The following is a 17416-nucleotide window of genomic DNA, read 5'->3' as shown; positions in this document are numbered from 1 at the left end:
CCAATGTCTCCCCCACTCCCACATAAACACTAACTTCACAGGAAACCAAGAGATTATACAGAGTACAATTATCCCATAGAAGGCAATTTTAGCTTTATCGCCCTGACTCTTCCCACCCCACCCTCTTCAAACACATATAACAGAGAGGTCAGTGTGTTGAGTTTGGCAAGGATAATAAAGAAGTTAAGGTGAAGGCTCACAGACCACTTAATAATATGTTAAAACTCTAACATCATAACATCAAAGTGTCAATTCATTCAAGCTTTAACCCACGTGGGAAGGTTTAAGCTATTAACGTAAAAATATGGCAGTACTCCCTCGGTAACTATACCTCTATATATCCTCTTAGTTGCTCATGCTAATAGTTTTATTGTATATTACTGCTTCTTATAAGAAGTAAATCCAGGGGCCATTCCATTTTATCTTAGACATAACATTTACTAGTTTTCCAGGCATGACAGAAATGAAAAAATATATATATTAGAACAAGAACAATTTATGTTAATTCCACAATCTGTGTCCCTTCTGTGAGCAGCACCTGATTCTATTAAAATTAACAAATTTAAAGTTCAGCCCTATGCTTAAAAAAAATCTAATGAGGAACTAATTTAAAGTATACAAGAATATAATTCTACAATAAATCTTTCCAGTGTTCGCTATAACTGCATTACATGTCATGTTTCCCTCCACAGAAATTCAGAAGGATAGTTCTTATAAAACAAAACAGAATATTCTGTGTTCATCTCTGGCAAGCAATGAACAAATACAACTTGCTCACAAAGGATCTAAAAGCGCTGCCTCAGGAACACATACTACCACTAATGTGCTACATGAATGAATCTTGGTGAGTGGCTATCATCTGGATCTCTTCCTCTCTTTACACCAGCGAACCCATCTCATATAAAACCTAAGAGAAAACAAAAGCTATTGCAGAAGAGAAACCGCATGCTCCACTCAAATTCTTTTAAGGTAACCATTCTAAAGCAAGATCAGCAGAAGTCATCTCTTTTATAAGAACAAAACCCCAAACCAAAGGCAAATGCTGCTGCTCAATCATCAGGTGGACTCACAGAGGCAAAATATGTGACAACAGCAATAATTCAAGTAAAGTACGTATGAAAATTTAAACACGCCATGTTCAAGTTAAGACAAAAGTGAAGGGGACCTATGATCTTTATATCAGAGTCAAAAAGCTTAGGCATTATCACCAAATGTTAATTCACTTTACAGTCATCAATGAGTCTACTGTATATATTTTTGCACCTTGCGCTTGTAAAAGCAGATAAAATATTTAATATGTAATTTACAATGTATTTTACCAGCTCAGCATACAGGATGTATACAGATTATATCAAAGTAGTAGACAGTTAGGGGCCTGTGCAAACCCTGCAAAAATAGTACTTCAGGTATCTGCTAATTAAAAAAAAACAAAACAAATAAAATAGTTTGCTGTTTATAAGTGATACAATTCAAACTACCACAAAATACAAAGGGCTGCAAAAATGTATACCATTCCAACAACATATATAAGTTATTAAATAAAGATTTGATTTAAAAGAATATAAATGAAGGCTTTAAGTAGGTCTTTTCTACATGCATATTATTCCTCATTAAAGAAAAAATATGTAAAAAGGCCATTGGTAATTGCTTTGTTAACATTTGTAGAAAATGCCAATTCTCTGGTCACAAACTTCACTAAGTATAGCACTTAAGGTCTCTGCAGTGTTATAAACGTAATTTAAAATACTGTTAATTCTATAACTCCATTGGTAAAATAATGTGACTTGGAATATGGCAGTCTTCATGTTGAGGGCAATGATCCACAGTTTTGTTTTGATTTTCAATTTCTTAGGCGTGAACAGTTATCCAGAAGAACAGCACCCTCCACCACCACTCTGGGCTTGAGGTTCATCATCGATAATTTGTACACCTCGCCTTGCAGCTCCTGGTTGACTAGATCCATTGCCTTTTGCCCTCTCATCCACCTGTGCTGTTTCTATCATCCCTAGAAGAGGAAAAAGCAAAAATTATTAGGACGACAATCTTTGAGTTTTCTATAATTTCAGTATAACACTTGAAAACAAATATAATGACCATTGTGTCAGCTTACTAAAACAGCTTTATCTGTAAGTTTTAAAAAAATATCAAGTAGCAAGCATATTTATACAGGGATATAATGGCTAGAGTGACATCAACAAAAAAAGTTTTTTGACTTAGAACAAATAATTGTGTACAAGTATAACCCTTAAGATTTTCCAAACATACTTAGAAATATGTCAAAAAGTTCTGGATGTTAGGCCTTTGTCAGATACCCAATTAGTAAATATTTTTTCTCACTCATAAGTGAGACCTGAATATTAATCACAATAGCACAAGGGAGGTATCGGCCGCTGCAGGACACTGTCAGGTGGTAGAGGGAGGGGGAACATAACAATACAAAGGGTACCTGGTCCTAAACCAGGGGAAGTGAGGACCAGTTGGAGGTCCAAACTTCACCTGCATATAGATTACTTATCAACCTTATCCTGACTTGTACCCCACATCTCTATAATAAAATAAAGTTGCATATATATAAAAAATAAATATGTCCAAAAAATTTAAATTGTTCCAAGTCCAAGTGATAGTTATGGTTCAGAATTTACTCTTTAATTAGAAATGTAATACTTTAAAGCAAGTGATAGTTGAAAGAATAACAGAGTTTAAAATGAGAGAACTTTGAAGAAAAAAGCTAGAAGACACACACTATCTGATTTAAAGATATAAAATAAAGCTACATTAATCAAGACAGCGAGATGATAGGAGAAAAACAGAGATCAATTGAACAGAAAAGAGAATCTAGAAATAGGCTCTCACATATATGGTCTCTTAATTTTTGACATATGTGCCAAGGGTATTCAATAAAGAAACAACAATGTTCCCAAGAAACAGGACTAGAATTAGACATCTATATGTAAAAAATAAACACCTTAACACCATACGCAAAAACCAATGAAAAATGAATTATAGTCTTAAATGCAAAATGTGAAACAAAATTTCCAGTAGAAAACATAGGAGAAAAATCTTTATAGAATTTTTATGACTTTGGCTTAAACCAAGATTTCTCATATTAAGACAAAAAACATGAATCATAAAAGAAAAACTGATAAATTAGACTTCAGTAAAATTTTAAAATTCTGCTCTTTGAGAAAAATGAAAATACAAAACACAAGACCAGGAGAAAATACTCACAAAACACATATCTGACAAGATGAAGGAGGAAAAGAGGGAGTTCTGGAAACAGAACAAGGGTTCTGAAATTTGGGTCCAGAGACCAAACCTGAACAATGGTTTCCAAACTGAGGTATGTGGGACAGTCCACCAAGACGAAATAAGAAAATATTACAAATTCTATTTCTGTTTATTTTTCTCCACCTTTCAAAATTTCTATCTTTTAGGTATATTTTTAAATGTACAAAATACCTTAGTATTTACATGTATTAATATTTATATAATTTTTAAATAAATATATGGAGAATACTCAAAAATGTTGAAGATGTGAGACTCATAACATTTGTAAGTCACTGATCCAGAGCCTTGCTACCAAAGTATATTCTGGGGAGTAGCATCATCACCACTTGGGTGCTCACAGAAATGAGGACCCCAAGCCACCCCAAACCTGTTACAGCAAAACATGCATTTTAACAAGATCTTCATGTGCTTATGGACAGCATTGGCTTTCACATTTTGGTGTGTGTGTAAAAATCATATGAAGAGCTTGTTAAAACATAGATTCTGGGCAACATATCTAGAGATTCTGATTCAGTAGGTATGGAATAGAAACCAAGAATCTGTATTTCTAACACATTCTCAAATGATGCTGATGCTGCTGATCAGAGGACATAACTTAGATAATCACTATTCTACAAGAATTATGAATGGCTTCATGGTTTCATAAAACTATTATAGGTTTCATAAAACATATATACAACCTACATATAAGTGTATACAGGTTTCATAAAACATATATACAAAGTCTGTGCATGTATTTTTCTAGGCAGAAAAAAGTTTTAACAAATTCTCAAATCTGAGGTCCACAAATACAAGGAATACAATTTGACAAAGCAATTTCCATCTATTATTCTATAGATTAGAGTTTTCCTAAACGTAGTATGCATATGCATTCTATTGGTGATATGAGCAATGACATTCACATTATGTATAAATAAACTTATTTTCCTTTCTCTTTTAAAGAAACTTTTTAATATGGAAAATTTCAAACCCATACAAAAAAAGGAAAAACAGCATAATGAAAATTATCATCCAATTTTATCCATACTCCAAGCATTCCTTACCATTATTTTTAATCAAATCCCAGACCCATAATTTTATTCACAAATTATTTTAATATGTGCCTCTGAAAGAACTAATTTTATAAAACATAACCACAATACCATATAATCTTAATATAAAATCCAGTGAATTCCCAATTGCTTCACAAATGTTCTTTTTCACTAGTTTGTCAAATCAATAAGGTCCATTCACTGCATAGGCTGTTACAGGTCTTAAATCTGTTTTAGCATGTAAATTCCCCTTCCATTTTAACTTTTTGAGTTACACATATATCTTTAACTCTTTGCAATCAGAGACATCTTGCGGATCACCTACCAGCGACTTGACTGCACATTTTTACAAAATAGTGAAAAACGAATCACTTCATATTAAATAGTATAGCACTGGGATCAATTACTTTACTGTAATGATATTTGGCTTATAATGGAATTTTAGAAAGTGAGGAATTTACTTATGACAAAAAATAAAAATTGTATATCTTATATTTTTCTAATGTGTAGCAATGTGTGAAACAGTCACCAACATGCACTGCAGGTTCATTGATACATGTTGTGCAATAGTAATTTGACATCTTCCACCTGGTATTTTTCTTGAGTAGGAGTCTCACTCTGTTGTCCAGGCTGGAGTGCAGTGGCACACTCACAGTCACCCCAGCATCGACCTGTTGGGCTCAGGCGATCCTTTTGACTCAGCCTTCCAAGTAGCCTGAACTACAGGGGTGTGCTACCACATTCAGATAATTTTTAGATTTATTGTAGAGATGAGGTCTCACCAAATTGGCCAGGTTGTTCTTGAACTCATGGGCTCAGGCAACCCTCTCACCTCGGCCTCCCAAGGTGCTGGGATTACAGGATTGAGCCACTGCGCCCGCCCCACCTGGTGTTTTTCAATCACACAATGCAATCTCGTTTTCTTCCTCCTACATTATTAATATTATAACTTATTGTTCAGTCTGTTGTTTGAAGATGATGTGGAGCACATTTTCTTACTATGTAATGCCTGTTTTTTTAAAAACATATATCTCAGTATATATTCCAACTCTTTATTTGCTTTTTTGTGCAATCTGAATGGAAAACTTCAAGTAAACATACATTTTTGAAAAATTTCTGCTGGCATAGGTCTGTCCTGCAAAATCACCAGCAATTTCTGTCCCCCGAGAGGGGATATCTGAGTGGTTTGCTATATTTCTTTATGTCCCCCGAGGGGGGAACATCTGAACGCAAAGAGTTAAAAGGCATTAAGCCCATACCACACATATGATTTCATAACCATTAATTTCCACTTGAAACAGAGCTAAAGCTCTGTTTAAGCTTTAAAAAAATGAATTAAAAAATATTAAGCAAATGATAGCATGTGTAGATGTGACAAATTATCAATGTGGTCATTAACAGAGATTGGTAAAAAAGCACTTTAGAAATATTGCCAACAGTTTAAGAAAGCAGCATTCCAGCTGGGCTCAGTGGCTCAGCCTGTAATCCCGCGCCTTGGGAGGCTGAGGTGAGTGGATTGCCTGAGCCTGCGGGTTCGAGACCCGCCTGGGCAACTTGGCGAGACCGCATCTCTACAATAAATCAAAAATTAGCCGGGTGTGGTAGCACGCGCCTGTAGTTCCAGCTACTTGGAAGGCTGAGGCGGAAGGATGGCTGGAGCCCAGCAGAATGAGGCTGCAGTGGCTGGGAGCAGCCACTGCACTCCAGTCTGGGTGACAGAGTGAGACTCCGACTAAAAAAAAAAACAAAAAAAGGAAAGCAGCATTCCCAAACATATTAAATTTGAATATACCTACTTTTACAAAGGTCAAGAAAGAGTTCCTCAATTCCTTTGTTCTGTTTGGCTGAAGTGTGATAATGTTTTGCTCCCACCGAATCTGCATATCTTAAAAAAAAAAAAAAATCAGTGATTGATATAAAATATTTTTCATGATTTTTGTCATAACTACTATTTGAACCTTTTTACAGTAACAATTTTAGTGACTTATTTACCCAAGTTTAGTGAAATTAAGGTTACACAGCTGTTTAGCCTTTCTATATACATTTAATCAAATTTTAAATAACACAAATATAACAAGACTTTACATTTTAATAGATTAATTTAGAAATACATTATTTGAAAAGTTTTTGTTATACACTATTTGATCATGACAATTTTCTTTTACAATATTCTTATTTTTTTAACTGACATCAAAAAGGGAAATGAGTGTGCAAAAGCTTTCCTGCCCCCAATTCAGAAATTACTATGTAAACATGCCTCATAGAATCCAATAGCTCAATCTACATTAAGAGGTTTGAATAATACCTAAATGGTAAAGATCGCTGTACAAAGAGAAAGACTTCTACTGGGGAAGAGTGAAGGTGGGGAGGGCACAACACTTACGATTCTGCTTCTTGAACAGAAACATGTCTCTCCTTTTCCAAGTCTATTTTATTACCTAATTTGAGAAAAGTAAATACTAATCTTTAATAATGATTCATTGTTATAACAAAATTAAGCCAATTCTAAATATACAAATGCCATTTTAATTACTTGCAAAAATAATACAAATCCCCACAAGACTTCTAAGTGTCTTGAAATCATAAGGTTAACACCAGAGATGTGAGGGCTGCATCATACCTCATCCTCCCTCAAATGGCTCAATGCATATCTTCCTGAATCTGCAGCCTCTGTCAGAGAACACAACTTTTCCAAAGACATGGGCATTCTTCTTTGATTTGGGGTATACCAGGGATTAATATTCTCTAGGGAATCTAGAAATAAACCTATGACCTAACCAAGTATAAGTGATCAGAAATAAGAGCAAGGTTGAGTGCAGTGGCTCACATCTGTAATTAATACCAGCACTTCGGGAGGCCCAGCAGGAGGATTGCTTGAGCCCAGGTGTTTGAGACCAGCCTGGGTAACATAGCCAGACCTAGTCTCTACAAAAATTCAAGAAAAAGTTAGCTGGGCATGGTTGTAAGCACCTGTGGTTCCAGCTACTTGGGAGGCTGAGGTGGAAGGATCGCCTGAGCCCAGGAGTTTGAGGCTGTGGTAAGCCGTGAGTGTGCCACTGCACTCTAGCCTAGGTGAAAGAGTGAAATCCCAACTCAAAACAAAACAAAACAAAACAAAACAGTAACAACAACTTAGAGTCAGTAGATAATCAAGTACGGCTATCTTTGTGTTTACTAAAATATATGAGGCCAGTTTCTTTAACCCTATGAGTACTTTAGTTTTCTAGATGATAAAAATTAAAATGTATAGATCTTTAAGTATTCCACAACTATGGGGCAAAACTGTGTTGTTTGTTTAAAAAAGAATTTTAGTGACTTATTAGAACTTAATATATGTATGTCATGCAGATTAAAATTATTAAAAATAAGGTCAGCTCTCCTTAAACAATGGAACCAAATTGAGATTCTGCTAAAAAGCCACCAGAACAAAAATGAACTGAAAAATGCAGATTCCTTTTTGAGTACAAGAGAGAAAGTAAGATGAGTTGGCTAGACACATACAATACTAAAGGTAATAGAAACAATAGATAGGAATGTGGAAAAATACCCTAAAGAAGAACTCTCCAAACAAATATTTTCATTTCTTCTATTATAATTTTTAGAAAGAAAAAAGAAAACCTTATAAACAAGGTCATTTTTTCTTGGACCTTTCCGAGTCTAGAAGACAATTTCAGATAAAGCACTGCAGTAAACATCCAATGAAAGATGCAATGTCTAGCACTAAGAAGTATTAAATCCAGAGGTTCTGTATATTGAGAATCTCAAATAATCTAAGCACGTAATTGCTGGACGCTGCAAAAAACTGTCTGCTACCATAGCCTAAGGATGAGAGAGAGAGGTGGACAATATTTAAAGGTCAATGAGTACTAACATAATCAGTAACAAGCGCTTCCTTCTTTGAACAGTTATCTGTCTACCTTATCAAGAAGTTTCATGTTAGCTCTGATTTCCTACACTATATTTTTTAACGTGCTGAATATTATAGTCAATATATCTGACAGTAACCAGAGGAACAAACAAGTTGTTTTATTCTACAAAGTAAGCAAGAAGCACCATCTTGTGGCCATGGCACCAACAAACAGGCACAAGATACAGCCTCTACCTAAAAAGATAAAACAGGATAGTCCCCTAGCAATATGACTTATGTTCCAATGAACTAAAACCCTATAGAATTTTTTTTCTAGATCTTTAAAGTCTCATTTTCAATTATCATAATACTGTAAGAAAGGGACTGGCAGTAATTGGAAACTGCCGGGGGAGGGAGGACCACCTCATCAACAAGGGTACATTATGCATTTGTATACATAACCCTCAATTGGAACCCACATCTTCAAAAGAAAAATTAATATGGTCAAAAAAACCAAAAAGTCTCACTTTCTAAATTCCACCAGAGTCACCAACACCTATAAAAAAGAGTAAGGATAGAGGCTGGGTACAATGGGTCACACCTGTAATCTCAGCACTTTGGGAGGCCAAGGCAGAAGGACTGCTTGATCCCAGGAGTTGGAGACCAGCCTAGGCAATATGGTGAGACCTCATCTCTACAAAACATCAAAAAATCATCTGGGTGTGGTGGCATGCACCTGGAAGTGCAGGAGGTCAAGGCTGCGGTGAGCAGTGATCACGCCACAGCACTCCAGTCTGGGCAAGAGAGTGAGAGCCTGACTCAAAAAATAAATAAAGAAATAAATAAGGAAGAACAGGGAAGGTGACAATCAATTAGTCTCAATGAACATTTAGAGGAAATTATTCAGACACTGCTTTATTATTTAATAATATTTTAAACCTGCCAAATTTAATAAATCAGGTCATTATTAAAACTATTTTAATAACCTAATATTTTAAATTTAAAAAATTTGAAATATCTCTACTAAATAACCACTACTTCGAACAGTGTTCACAATGAATAGCACAAAATATACTGCAAAAAACCTGTCTGCTAGTAGTGATACATCTTTCCAAAGCTCAAAAACCTTTCAGTTCTTATATTCTTTGAAAAGCAAGACAGCTAAGGAAGTAAGGTTTTGAGGCTCATATCTGCTTCAACACTAATAGGCAGCTTTGTAGAGAACTTTCTAATAGGTTTAAAATGCCTCAAAACAAAGACAATCACCAAAGTAGCAGTACTATAAAGGAAAAAAGAACAAAGTCATCCTCTAAGTAAAAATTTTCTCTAAATACATATTTCAATTAAGAGCACAAAAGGGAGATGCTCACTGCTAAGGGCAGATGGTCTAACAGTGATTAAAAAGCTAGAATATATCTTTGCTTAGACTGTGGCTGTGGGGCACAGTGGAAAGAAGCTTTCAAAAAGTTTTTAAATAAAACATGTTAAGTCCTGGCTCACTTCATCACTGTAAGACTTGGGGGAAATTATTTAACCTCTTTTAGTCTCATTTTGTGCAAATATAACAAATAACTTCATGAGGTAGATGAGAAAATAAGGTATATGTAAAAGGCCTAGCAAGTAGTACACACTCAATAAAGAGCAGTCAAAAATATAAGCCATATTCATTACAGTGAACGATCAGATGGAAAAATCATATTATTATGAGAATTAAAGTTCATGATAGGTAACTTACTTTCTATTTTCATCCTGCTGGTTCATCTAGCTAATTTAGTTTATCCAACACTTACTTAAATAAATCTTTCCTTATTCCCAACTCCCCTCTCCCCCCACTGCCCACCCCCCAAATCTAGTTAGGTTTGCTTTTGTGCTTTCACTGTACTGTATTCTATACTTCCCTTTTCATAGCATTATCATAACTATATTAATAGTAGCTTGTTTTTTTCTCTCTCTACACAAAGAGCTCTGGGAGGACAAGGAACAGATCTAATGTGTTTACTTAATCACTACACTATTCTCAAAGCCTGGTATACAGTAAGCAACATATAGTGCTTATTAAGGATATGGGTTTGAAGTGGCTTGAAGACCAGAGTTAAAATCCCAGGTCTACTTCTAACTAGCTTTGTGACTTTGGGAAGTATCTAGCTCTCTAAGCCCATTTCCTCATCTACACAATGGAAAAATGGTCTTCCTGAAGCACTGCCAAAGGTTTAAATGAACAATAAATGTGCAGTTCTTAGAACAGTGCCTGGCATTCAGTAAATGGTAACTATGATTAATAAATATCTGTTTAACAAACATAGAAAAGTTAAGGACAGATGAGGCACAGAATACTAGCAAGTATAACAACCATAACCAAGAGTGCTGATCAATAGACTAATGACAACCTAGAGGGAAAAGCCTCTGCTAGTGAAGTTACGGGGCTCTCTGTTACTGGTTAGCATTTGGTTATCAGTAGCTTAGATGAGGACCTGGAAGGTTAAGTATTCAATTTACACATGAAAATATTAATAGACTGTATATCAAACATAAAAATTCAAAAACATGTGACAAGTTGAAGTTTCTATACTTAGGTTTAAATAACTTAATTACATAAGAACTGGGAAAAACTTGATTGAACAGCAATTACCCACAAAAATGAAATTCAGATTTCTGCTCATTATAATCTATATCAGGGGTTTATATACTGGTCCCTGGCCTGTTAATAACCGGGCTGCACACAGCAAGAGGTGAGCGGAGGGTGAGCAAATGAAGCTTCATCTGTATTTATAGTCGCTCCCCAGCCATTACATGACTGCCTGAGCTCCACCTCCTGTCAGATCAGAAGCAGCATTTGATTCTCACAGGAGTGTGAATCCTATTGTGAATCACACATGGGAGGGATCTGGGTTGCACGCTCCTTATGAGAATCAAATGCCTGATGACCTGAGGTGGATCTGAGGCGATAATGCTAGCTGTCTCCCATCACCCCCCAGACCACATGGTTGCAGGAAAACAAGTTCAGGACTCCCACTGATGTTGCATTGTGGTGAGTTTTGTAATTATTTCATTATATATTACAATGTAACAATAATAAAATACACAATAAATATAACGCATTTGACTCATCCCAAAACCACCCCCTCACCCCTGTGGAAAAATTGTCTTCCGTAAAACCAGTCCCTGATGCCGAAAAGGTTGGAGACCACTGATCTATATAAATGAGACTACAGTTGTCATGGCTGCTAAAAAGTTTATGCAATCTTAGGCAATCTTGATAGAAGACCAGTGTGGTGAGCAGTGTGCCACTGCAATCAATTTAGTCTGGGTGACAAAGTGAGACTCCGACTCAAAAAAACAAAAAAAACCAGTGTGAGGAGAGAGGGTCTATAAGTGTATTTGGATTCTGGTGTTTACTTCCCAGTGTTGGAGACACAGTGATACACTAGAATAAACATAGGAGAATGGTTTGGATGATGAGAATGTCTGGAAGGCAGGTCACATGAAAAAGTTGAAGATCTGGCGAGTACAAGAGTATCAGTGAACTGCTCAAGTAGGCTTCAATGCTTGAAGGTTGTTTTATATAAATGCCTATCTCTATGCCAAATGTTTTCCAAATCATTATATAATCATCACAATCCTATGCCAGGTGCAATGGTTCACGCCTGTAATTCCAGCATCTTGGGAGGCAGAGGCAAGAGGATTGCCTGAGCTCAGAGGTTCGAGAACAGCCGGGGCAACTTGGTGAGACCTCGCCTCTACAATAAATTTTTTAAAAAATTAGCTGGGTGTGGTGGTGCATGCCTGTAGTTCCCGCTACTTGGAAGGCTGAGGTGGAAGGACTGCCTGAGCCCAGCAGTTTGAGGATTCAGTAGCTGTGAGCGTACCACTGCACTCCAGCCTGGGTGACAGAGTAAAAATCTGACCAAAAAATAAAAATAAAGAAATCATCACAATTCTATGAGGTAGTATAATTTCAAAGTTATTTATAAAACAGAACATGGATATACTACCACAGAGAACAGAATAAAATCAAGAAGAAAAAAATAATGCAAGTGGCCATCAGCAGCAAAATGGATAAATGGTGGAATACCCCTAGAATAAAGTATTAGATAGCAAAAGAACTCCAAAATGAACTACAACCATATACAACAACAAAGAGGATCCTTGTAAACATAAAGCCAAAAAAGCCAGACACAAAAAAGTTCATATTATATGTTTCCATTTATATGAAATTCAAAAGAAAACTAATTCTTACAGTAAAAAGTCAAAATAATGGCTGGGGTTGGGGGATGGCAACTCTGATAGTACTGGGATGAAAAAGAAGCACAAACAGAACTTCTAGAATACTGTTTATACTTTGTGAAATTTTCATTTTATGAAAATTGTTACAAAGATTGGTACACTCTTCTGTATACATATTTTAATTAAAAGTTCACTTCAAAAAATGAGTAAGTGAAGACTTAAGGAAGTATGATTTCAGATTGTGAGAAAAAAAGCTGTCAAAATTAGTATAAAAAAAGTAGTTGCCTTTCTGATAAGAGCACAGAGTTATAAGTCTTCATACAGCAGTAACATGATGATCTAAATTAGATTCTTGCATTGTGTCAGAATTGATAAGTTGTTTCCAGTCACCCACATCAGAAATAACAGCACAATGCCTAGCACAAAGGAGCCACTCAAAAATATCCGTAGAAGAAAAAAAGTCAGGCAAAAAGAGGGAATTAATTCCTAGTCCCATCCTGAAATGAGGACTGAGAAACTTACTTAAAAAAATTCTAGGCCTGTTGGGCATTGTGGCTCCAGCCTATAAGCCCAGCACTTTGGGAGATCGAGGCGAGAGGATTGCTTGAGTCCGCAAGTTCGAGACCAGCCCGGGCAACTTGGTAAGACCTTGTCTCTACAATAAATCAAAAATTATCTGGGTGTGGTAGCACGCATGCCTGTAGCTCCAGTTACTTGGAAGGCTGAGGCAGAAGGATCGCCGGAGCCCAGCAGGTCGATGCTGGGGTGGCCGTGAGTGTGCCTCTGCACTCCAGCCTGGGCGACAGAATAAGATTCCAACTCAATCAAGCAATCAAATATAGATTTAAAACAAATAGTAAAAGGGATTTCAAGATTCTCCTAACTCTGAATTACAACTAAAATTCGATGTCATACTTCCAATAGAAGAGTGAAAGCTTTTTATACTAATCACTAAAAGACACTATATAATATTAAATGAGGAATATTTGACCCTATTTGAAGCAGAAAGCTACCAGACCCAAATTCCTAAACCTTCTTAAAACATGAACATGAAAAATACACAGTTTAAAGAAACTAATCTTAAGCATATTGGACTCAGCTGATTTTTTTTAAATGTCACTTTGTAAGCTCAGTCAAGTAACAAGCTTATATAATGTCAGTAATTTCTTTCTGTCTTCAGAAGATGACCTGAATCTCAAAAGATTAAATTTTCAGTCAATCATTTACTGTAACCACTTCCATCCTAGTAAGTCTCAAGTGCCACACAAAACTAAATAATGACTAACTGCAGCTTTGGCCCCAAACTCCCATGTAGTCTACTACTCCAGAGTTTAGGGCGGAAATATTCCTGCCATCTTGCCTAATATCTAGTATCTAGACCAAAAAGCAGGAGATAACATCTAATTGACCTCTTCCCCCAGACTTGCATCCTGATCTGGGACTGTAAAGTTACCAATCTAATGGCAGCAAGATACGAGAAATATAAACTAAAGTTTAAAAAAAAATTTCTTGAAAATAAAAAAAGCAGCCGGGCTTGGTGGCTCAGCCTGTAATCCCAGCACTTTGGGAGACCGAGGTGAGTGGACTGCCTGAGCCCATAGGTTCGAGACCCTCCTGGGCAACTTGGCGAGACTTCATCTCTACAGTAAATCAAAAAATTAGCCAGGCGTGGTAGTACACGCCTGTAGTTCGGGCTACTTGGAAGGCTGAAGTGTAAGGATTGCTGGAGCCCAGTAGGTTGAGGCTGCGGTGGCCGGGAGTGTGCCACTGCACTCCAGTCTGGGTGACAGAGTGAGACTCCAACTCAAAAAAATAAAAAATAAATAAATAATAAAATAAAATAAAATAAGCAGAATTTTTCCATGTTGACCACTCTGTTCTTTTGTTTCCCAAAATACCAGCTTTGTCCTCCACTAAAATTAACCTGATTTCTCCCAGGTCATTCTAAATTATTACCAGCTATGTAGAAAGGGAGAGAGAAAACAGCACGCAGCTATACATCATAAGGATTAATAACATAAGCATAAGAGTCAGAATGACTTAAGTTCAAATACAATCTCTCATAGCTGCCTGACATTGTTCAAGTTATTAGTATCTCCAGGACTCAGCTTCCTCTATAAAGCTCTTATAGGGTTATAAGGAATACATGAGATAATATCTATTGAGTACACAGCAGTGTCTAGTATACTTTCATTGCTTCATTATTAATTGTGATACCGTAGCAATAACCTAAAGAAAAAGGGAACCAAGGAGAAATTCCAGAAGTCTAAGAGTAAGTACTATAGTTCCTTAACTTTACTCATTAAGAATATTCCTCCACCTCAGAATCATGATCTGCTTGTATTATTGCTGCCAGATTTGCCTTTTAGAACTGCAAAGGCATAAGAACAGCATAACGACACTGAAGACTTAGAAAAGGGGTACAGGTTGGGCTCAGTGGCACAGCCTGTAATCCCAGCACTTTGGGAGGCCAAGGCAAGTGGACTGCCAGAGCCCGCAGGTTCGAGACCCACCCGGGCAACTTGGTAAGACCTCATCTCTACAATAAGTCAAAAATTACCCAGGTGTGGTAGTACACGCCTGTAGTTTCGGCTACTTGGAAAGCTGAGGTGGAAAGATCCCTGGAGCCCAAGGTGGAGGCTGCGGTGGCCGGAAGCATGCCACTGCACTCTAGTCTGGGCAACAGAGTGAGACTACAACTCAAAAAAAAAAAAAGAAGGGGGGTATAAGGATGAAAAATTACCTCTTGGGTACAACGTACACAAAGGAGTGGAGGGTATACTTAAAGCCCAGACTTCTTCACCATTATACAACGCACTCATGTAACCAAAAATTGTTTGTACTCCCCTAAAGCCACTGAAAAAAATTTTTAAAAAAAATAACCGCCCTTTACTTAAAAATGTATATAGTTAAATATATAGAACATGAACACTGGCTTTAGTAGTGGTTCCTAAACTTTTTTCCTAAACAAAATCTCATGGTGAAAAAGGTCAAATGAAAGCAAGGTTGGGAAACTTGAAGTCTCATGTGTTAAGTTTTCCACTAGCTCCCCAAGGTATTTCTTGAAGCACAGAGTTTCCAGAAAAGTTCCTTCTAAGCCCTAAATAATAATAATAATAATAATAAAATATTATTATTAATATTAATATTTTGAGTTGGAGTCTCGCTCTGTTGCCCAGGCTGGAGTGCAGTGGCACACTCACAGTCACTGCAGCCTTGACCTGCTGGGCTCAGGAGATCCTTCCGCCTCAGCCTTCCAAGTAGCTGGAACTACAGGCATGGGCCACCAGGTCTGGCTAATTTTTGATTTATTGTAGAAATGAGGTCTCATCAAGTTGCCCAGGTTGGTCTCGAACCCTTGGGCTCAGGCAATCCTCTCACCTCAGCCTCCCAAAGCCCTAAATTATTATAAAATATTTAATATGGAAACTGCCATTCTTCCTCCTTTCCCATATAACTTTAAAACAAAAATTACTTGTTTATTATGTCTTTACTAAAATATTAAGGAAACAAAGGAACTTTTTAAAATGATGCTTACCTACTATACATAAACAGATTTCATTTCCCAACATTTTCCGTAATTCTTTGACCCAATTTTTCACCTGTGTATACAAAAGAGCACATATTAAAACAATTCCTGTTAGAATTACTACTATAACACCGAAAAACTCAACACTGTCAAAATACCTCAAGATTCTAAGAGTGCATATATTTAGTTATTACTAGAAATGATTCACTGAAGAATCATTTGTTGCCAGGTTTATTGCAAACCTCATGCACATAAACATACAATGGAAGGAATGCTCTCAATATCGACACATGGGTATACACAGAAGCATCTCTAGTTACAAATTTTCATCAATCTCCCATAGATCCAAGTAAAGCTATTTGCAGGAGCAATGTCAACTCCAGCTTCTGATAATGGATGCTTTATAACAGAAATAGCGTTGAAACATTAGACTTATGAATACAAGGGCTTAAAATAATCTTTTATACCCTAATTGGTTCCTAAATAGAGGGCATGGGAGATTCTGTGTCATACACTTAAAGGAGAAAAAAAAATGTAATGGGCACAAAAAAAAAAAGAGAGTGGTAAACTAAATTTTGTTTATTTAGTACATGACAGAGTTTTTCAACCTTGGCAATACTGACACTTTGGCTCAGATAATTCTTTGTTGTAGGGAACTGTACTGTGCAATATAAGTTTAGCAGCATCCTCGTCTTTCTACTCACTAGATGACAGTAGCTCCCTTCAGCTGTGACAACCAAACATTGCCATCCCCTGGTAGAGAACCATTGGTATACAATGACTCCAGTTACAAACTGATTCTCCGCTATGAATGAAGCATAGCAATACGCACAGTTGGGAGTAAACTTAAATTAAGTAAATTAATATTTTGAACTTATAACTTTAAATATGTTGCTTACAATTAAAAAAGGATAAAAAAACAAATTTGGATACCTGCTTTCTGTATCAAATCACACAGAACGTACATACTTTCCTTTAAAAATATACACACGTCTGTAAGTTACAAAAATTACTTTAGATATGAAGTAAGCACTTACTGTGCATCTGGTTCTATGGTACAAGAGTTCCACATCCTATTCTCTGCAAGAATGCAGAGGAACTGCCTTTAACAAACCCAACATACTTATAAAAGCACTGAACAGCAATGAACCCCTTTTCTCAGTACAACTCCATCCTTTTGTTTCATTCACATAAATGCATAGTTCTCAAAGCATATAACTTCCACTCTTAAGTTGATTTCACTTAAGAAAAATTGACAGTATTGGCATAAAACATACATCTTTATCAACCTCAAAAGAAACATGCCAGAATCCAATTATGCATTACTCTACTCCCTGCACACACAGCATCACAACCTACTAATCAAATCAATTGTTAAAAACTTTGTCTTTCTTCTCCAATTAGATACACTCCACATGTATCCTACTCCTTACCCCCATATATTTTGTGGTAAGCTAAAGATAGTCACAAATTCTTTGTCAATCCTTCCATCAAGTG

At 36.4% G+C, this 17416-nt stretch overlaps 1 protein-coding gene across 2 annotated transcripts in view; it reads right to left on the bottom strand.

Annotated features, from left to right (window-relative positions):
• Positions 1-412: 412 nt before the first annotated feature.
• RAB21 (RAB21, member RAS oncogene family) overlaps positions 413-17416 on the bottom strand; it is a 33076-nt gene continuing 16072 nt past the window's right edge. For both annotated transcript variants that reach the window (XM_008055238.1, XM_021710992.1), the window contains 4 exons: positions 15929-15992; positions 6703-6757; positions 6116-6204; positions 413-2005 (listed from right to left, as the gene is read on the bottom strand). In XM_008055238.1, the coding sequence (XP_008053429.1) occupies positions 1863-2005; positions 6116-6204; positions 6703-6757; positions 15929-15992 (351 nt within the window). In that variant the 3' untranslated portion in view covers positions 413-1862. The remainder of the gene's footprint in view (positions 2006-6115; positions 6205-6702; positions 6758-15928; positions 15993-17416) is intronic.

The sequence above is a fragment of the Carlito syrichta genome, unplaced genomic scaffold (assembly GCF_000164805.1).
Source record: "Carlito syrichta isolate Samal-C Ts95f unplaced genomic scaffold, Tarsius_syrichta-2.0.1 Scaffold301786, whole genome shotgun sequence".
Lineage (NCBI taxonomy): Eukaryota > Metazoa > Chordata > Mammalia > Primates > Tarsiidae > Carlito > Carlito syrichta.
The sequence above is the reverse complement of the archived record's forward strand: the minus strand, read 5'-3'. Positions and strand labels throughout refer to the sequence as shown.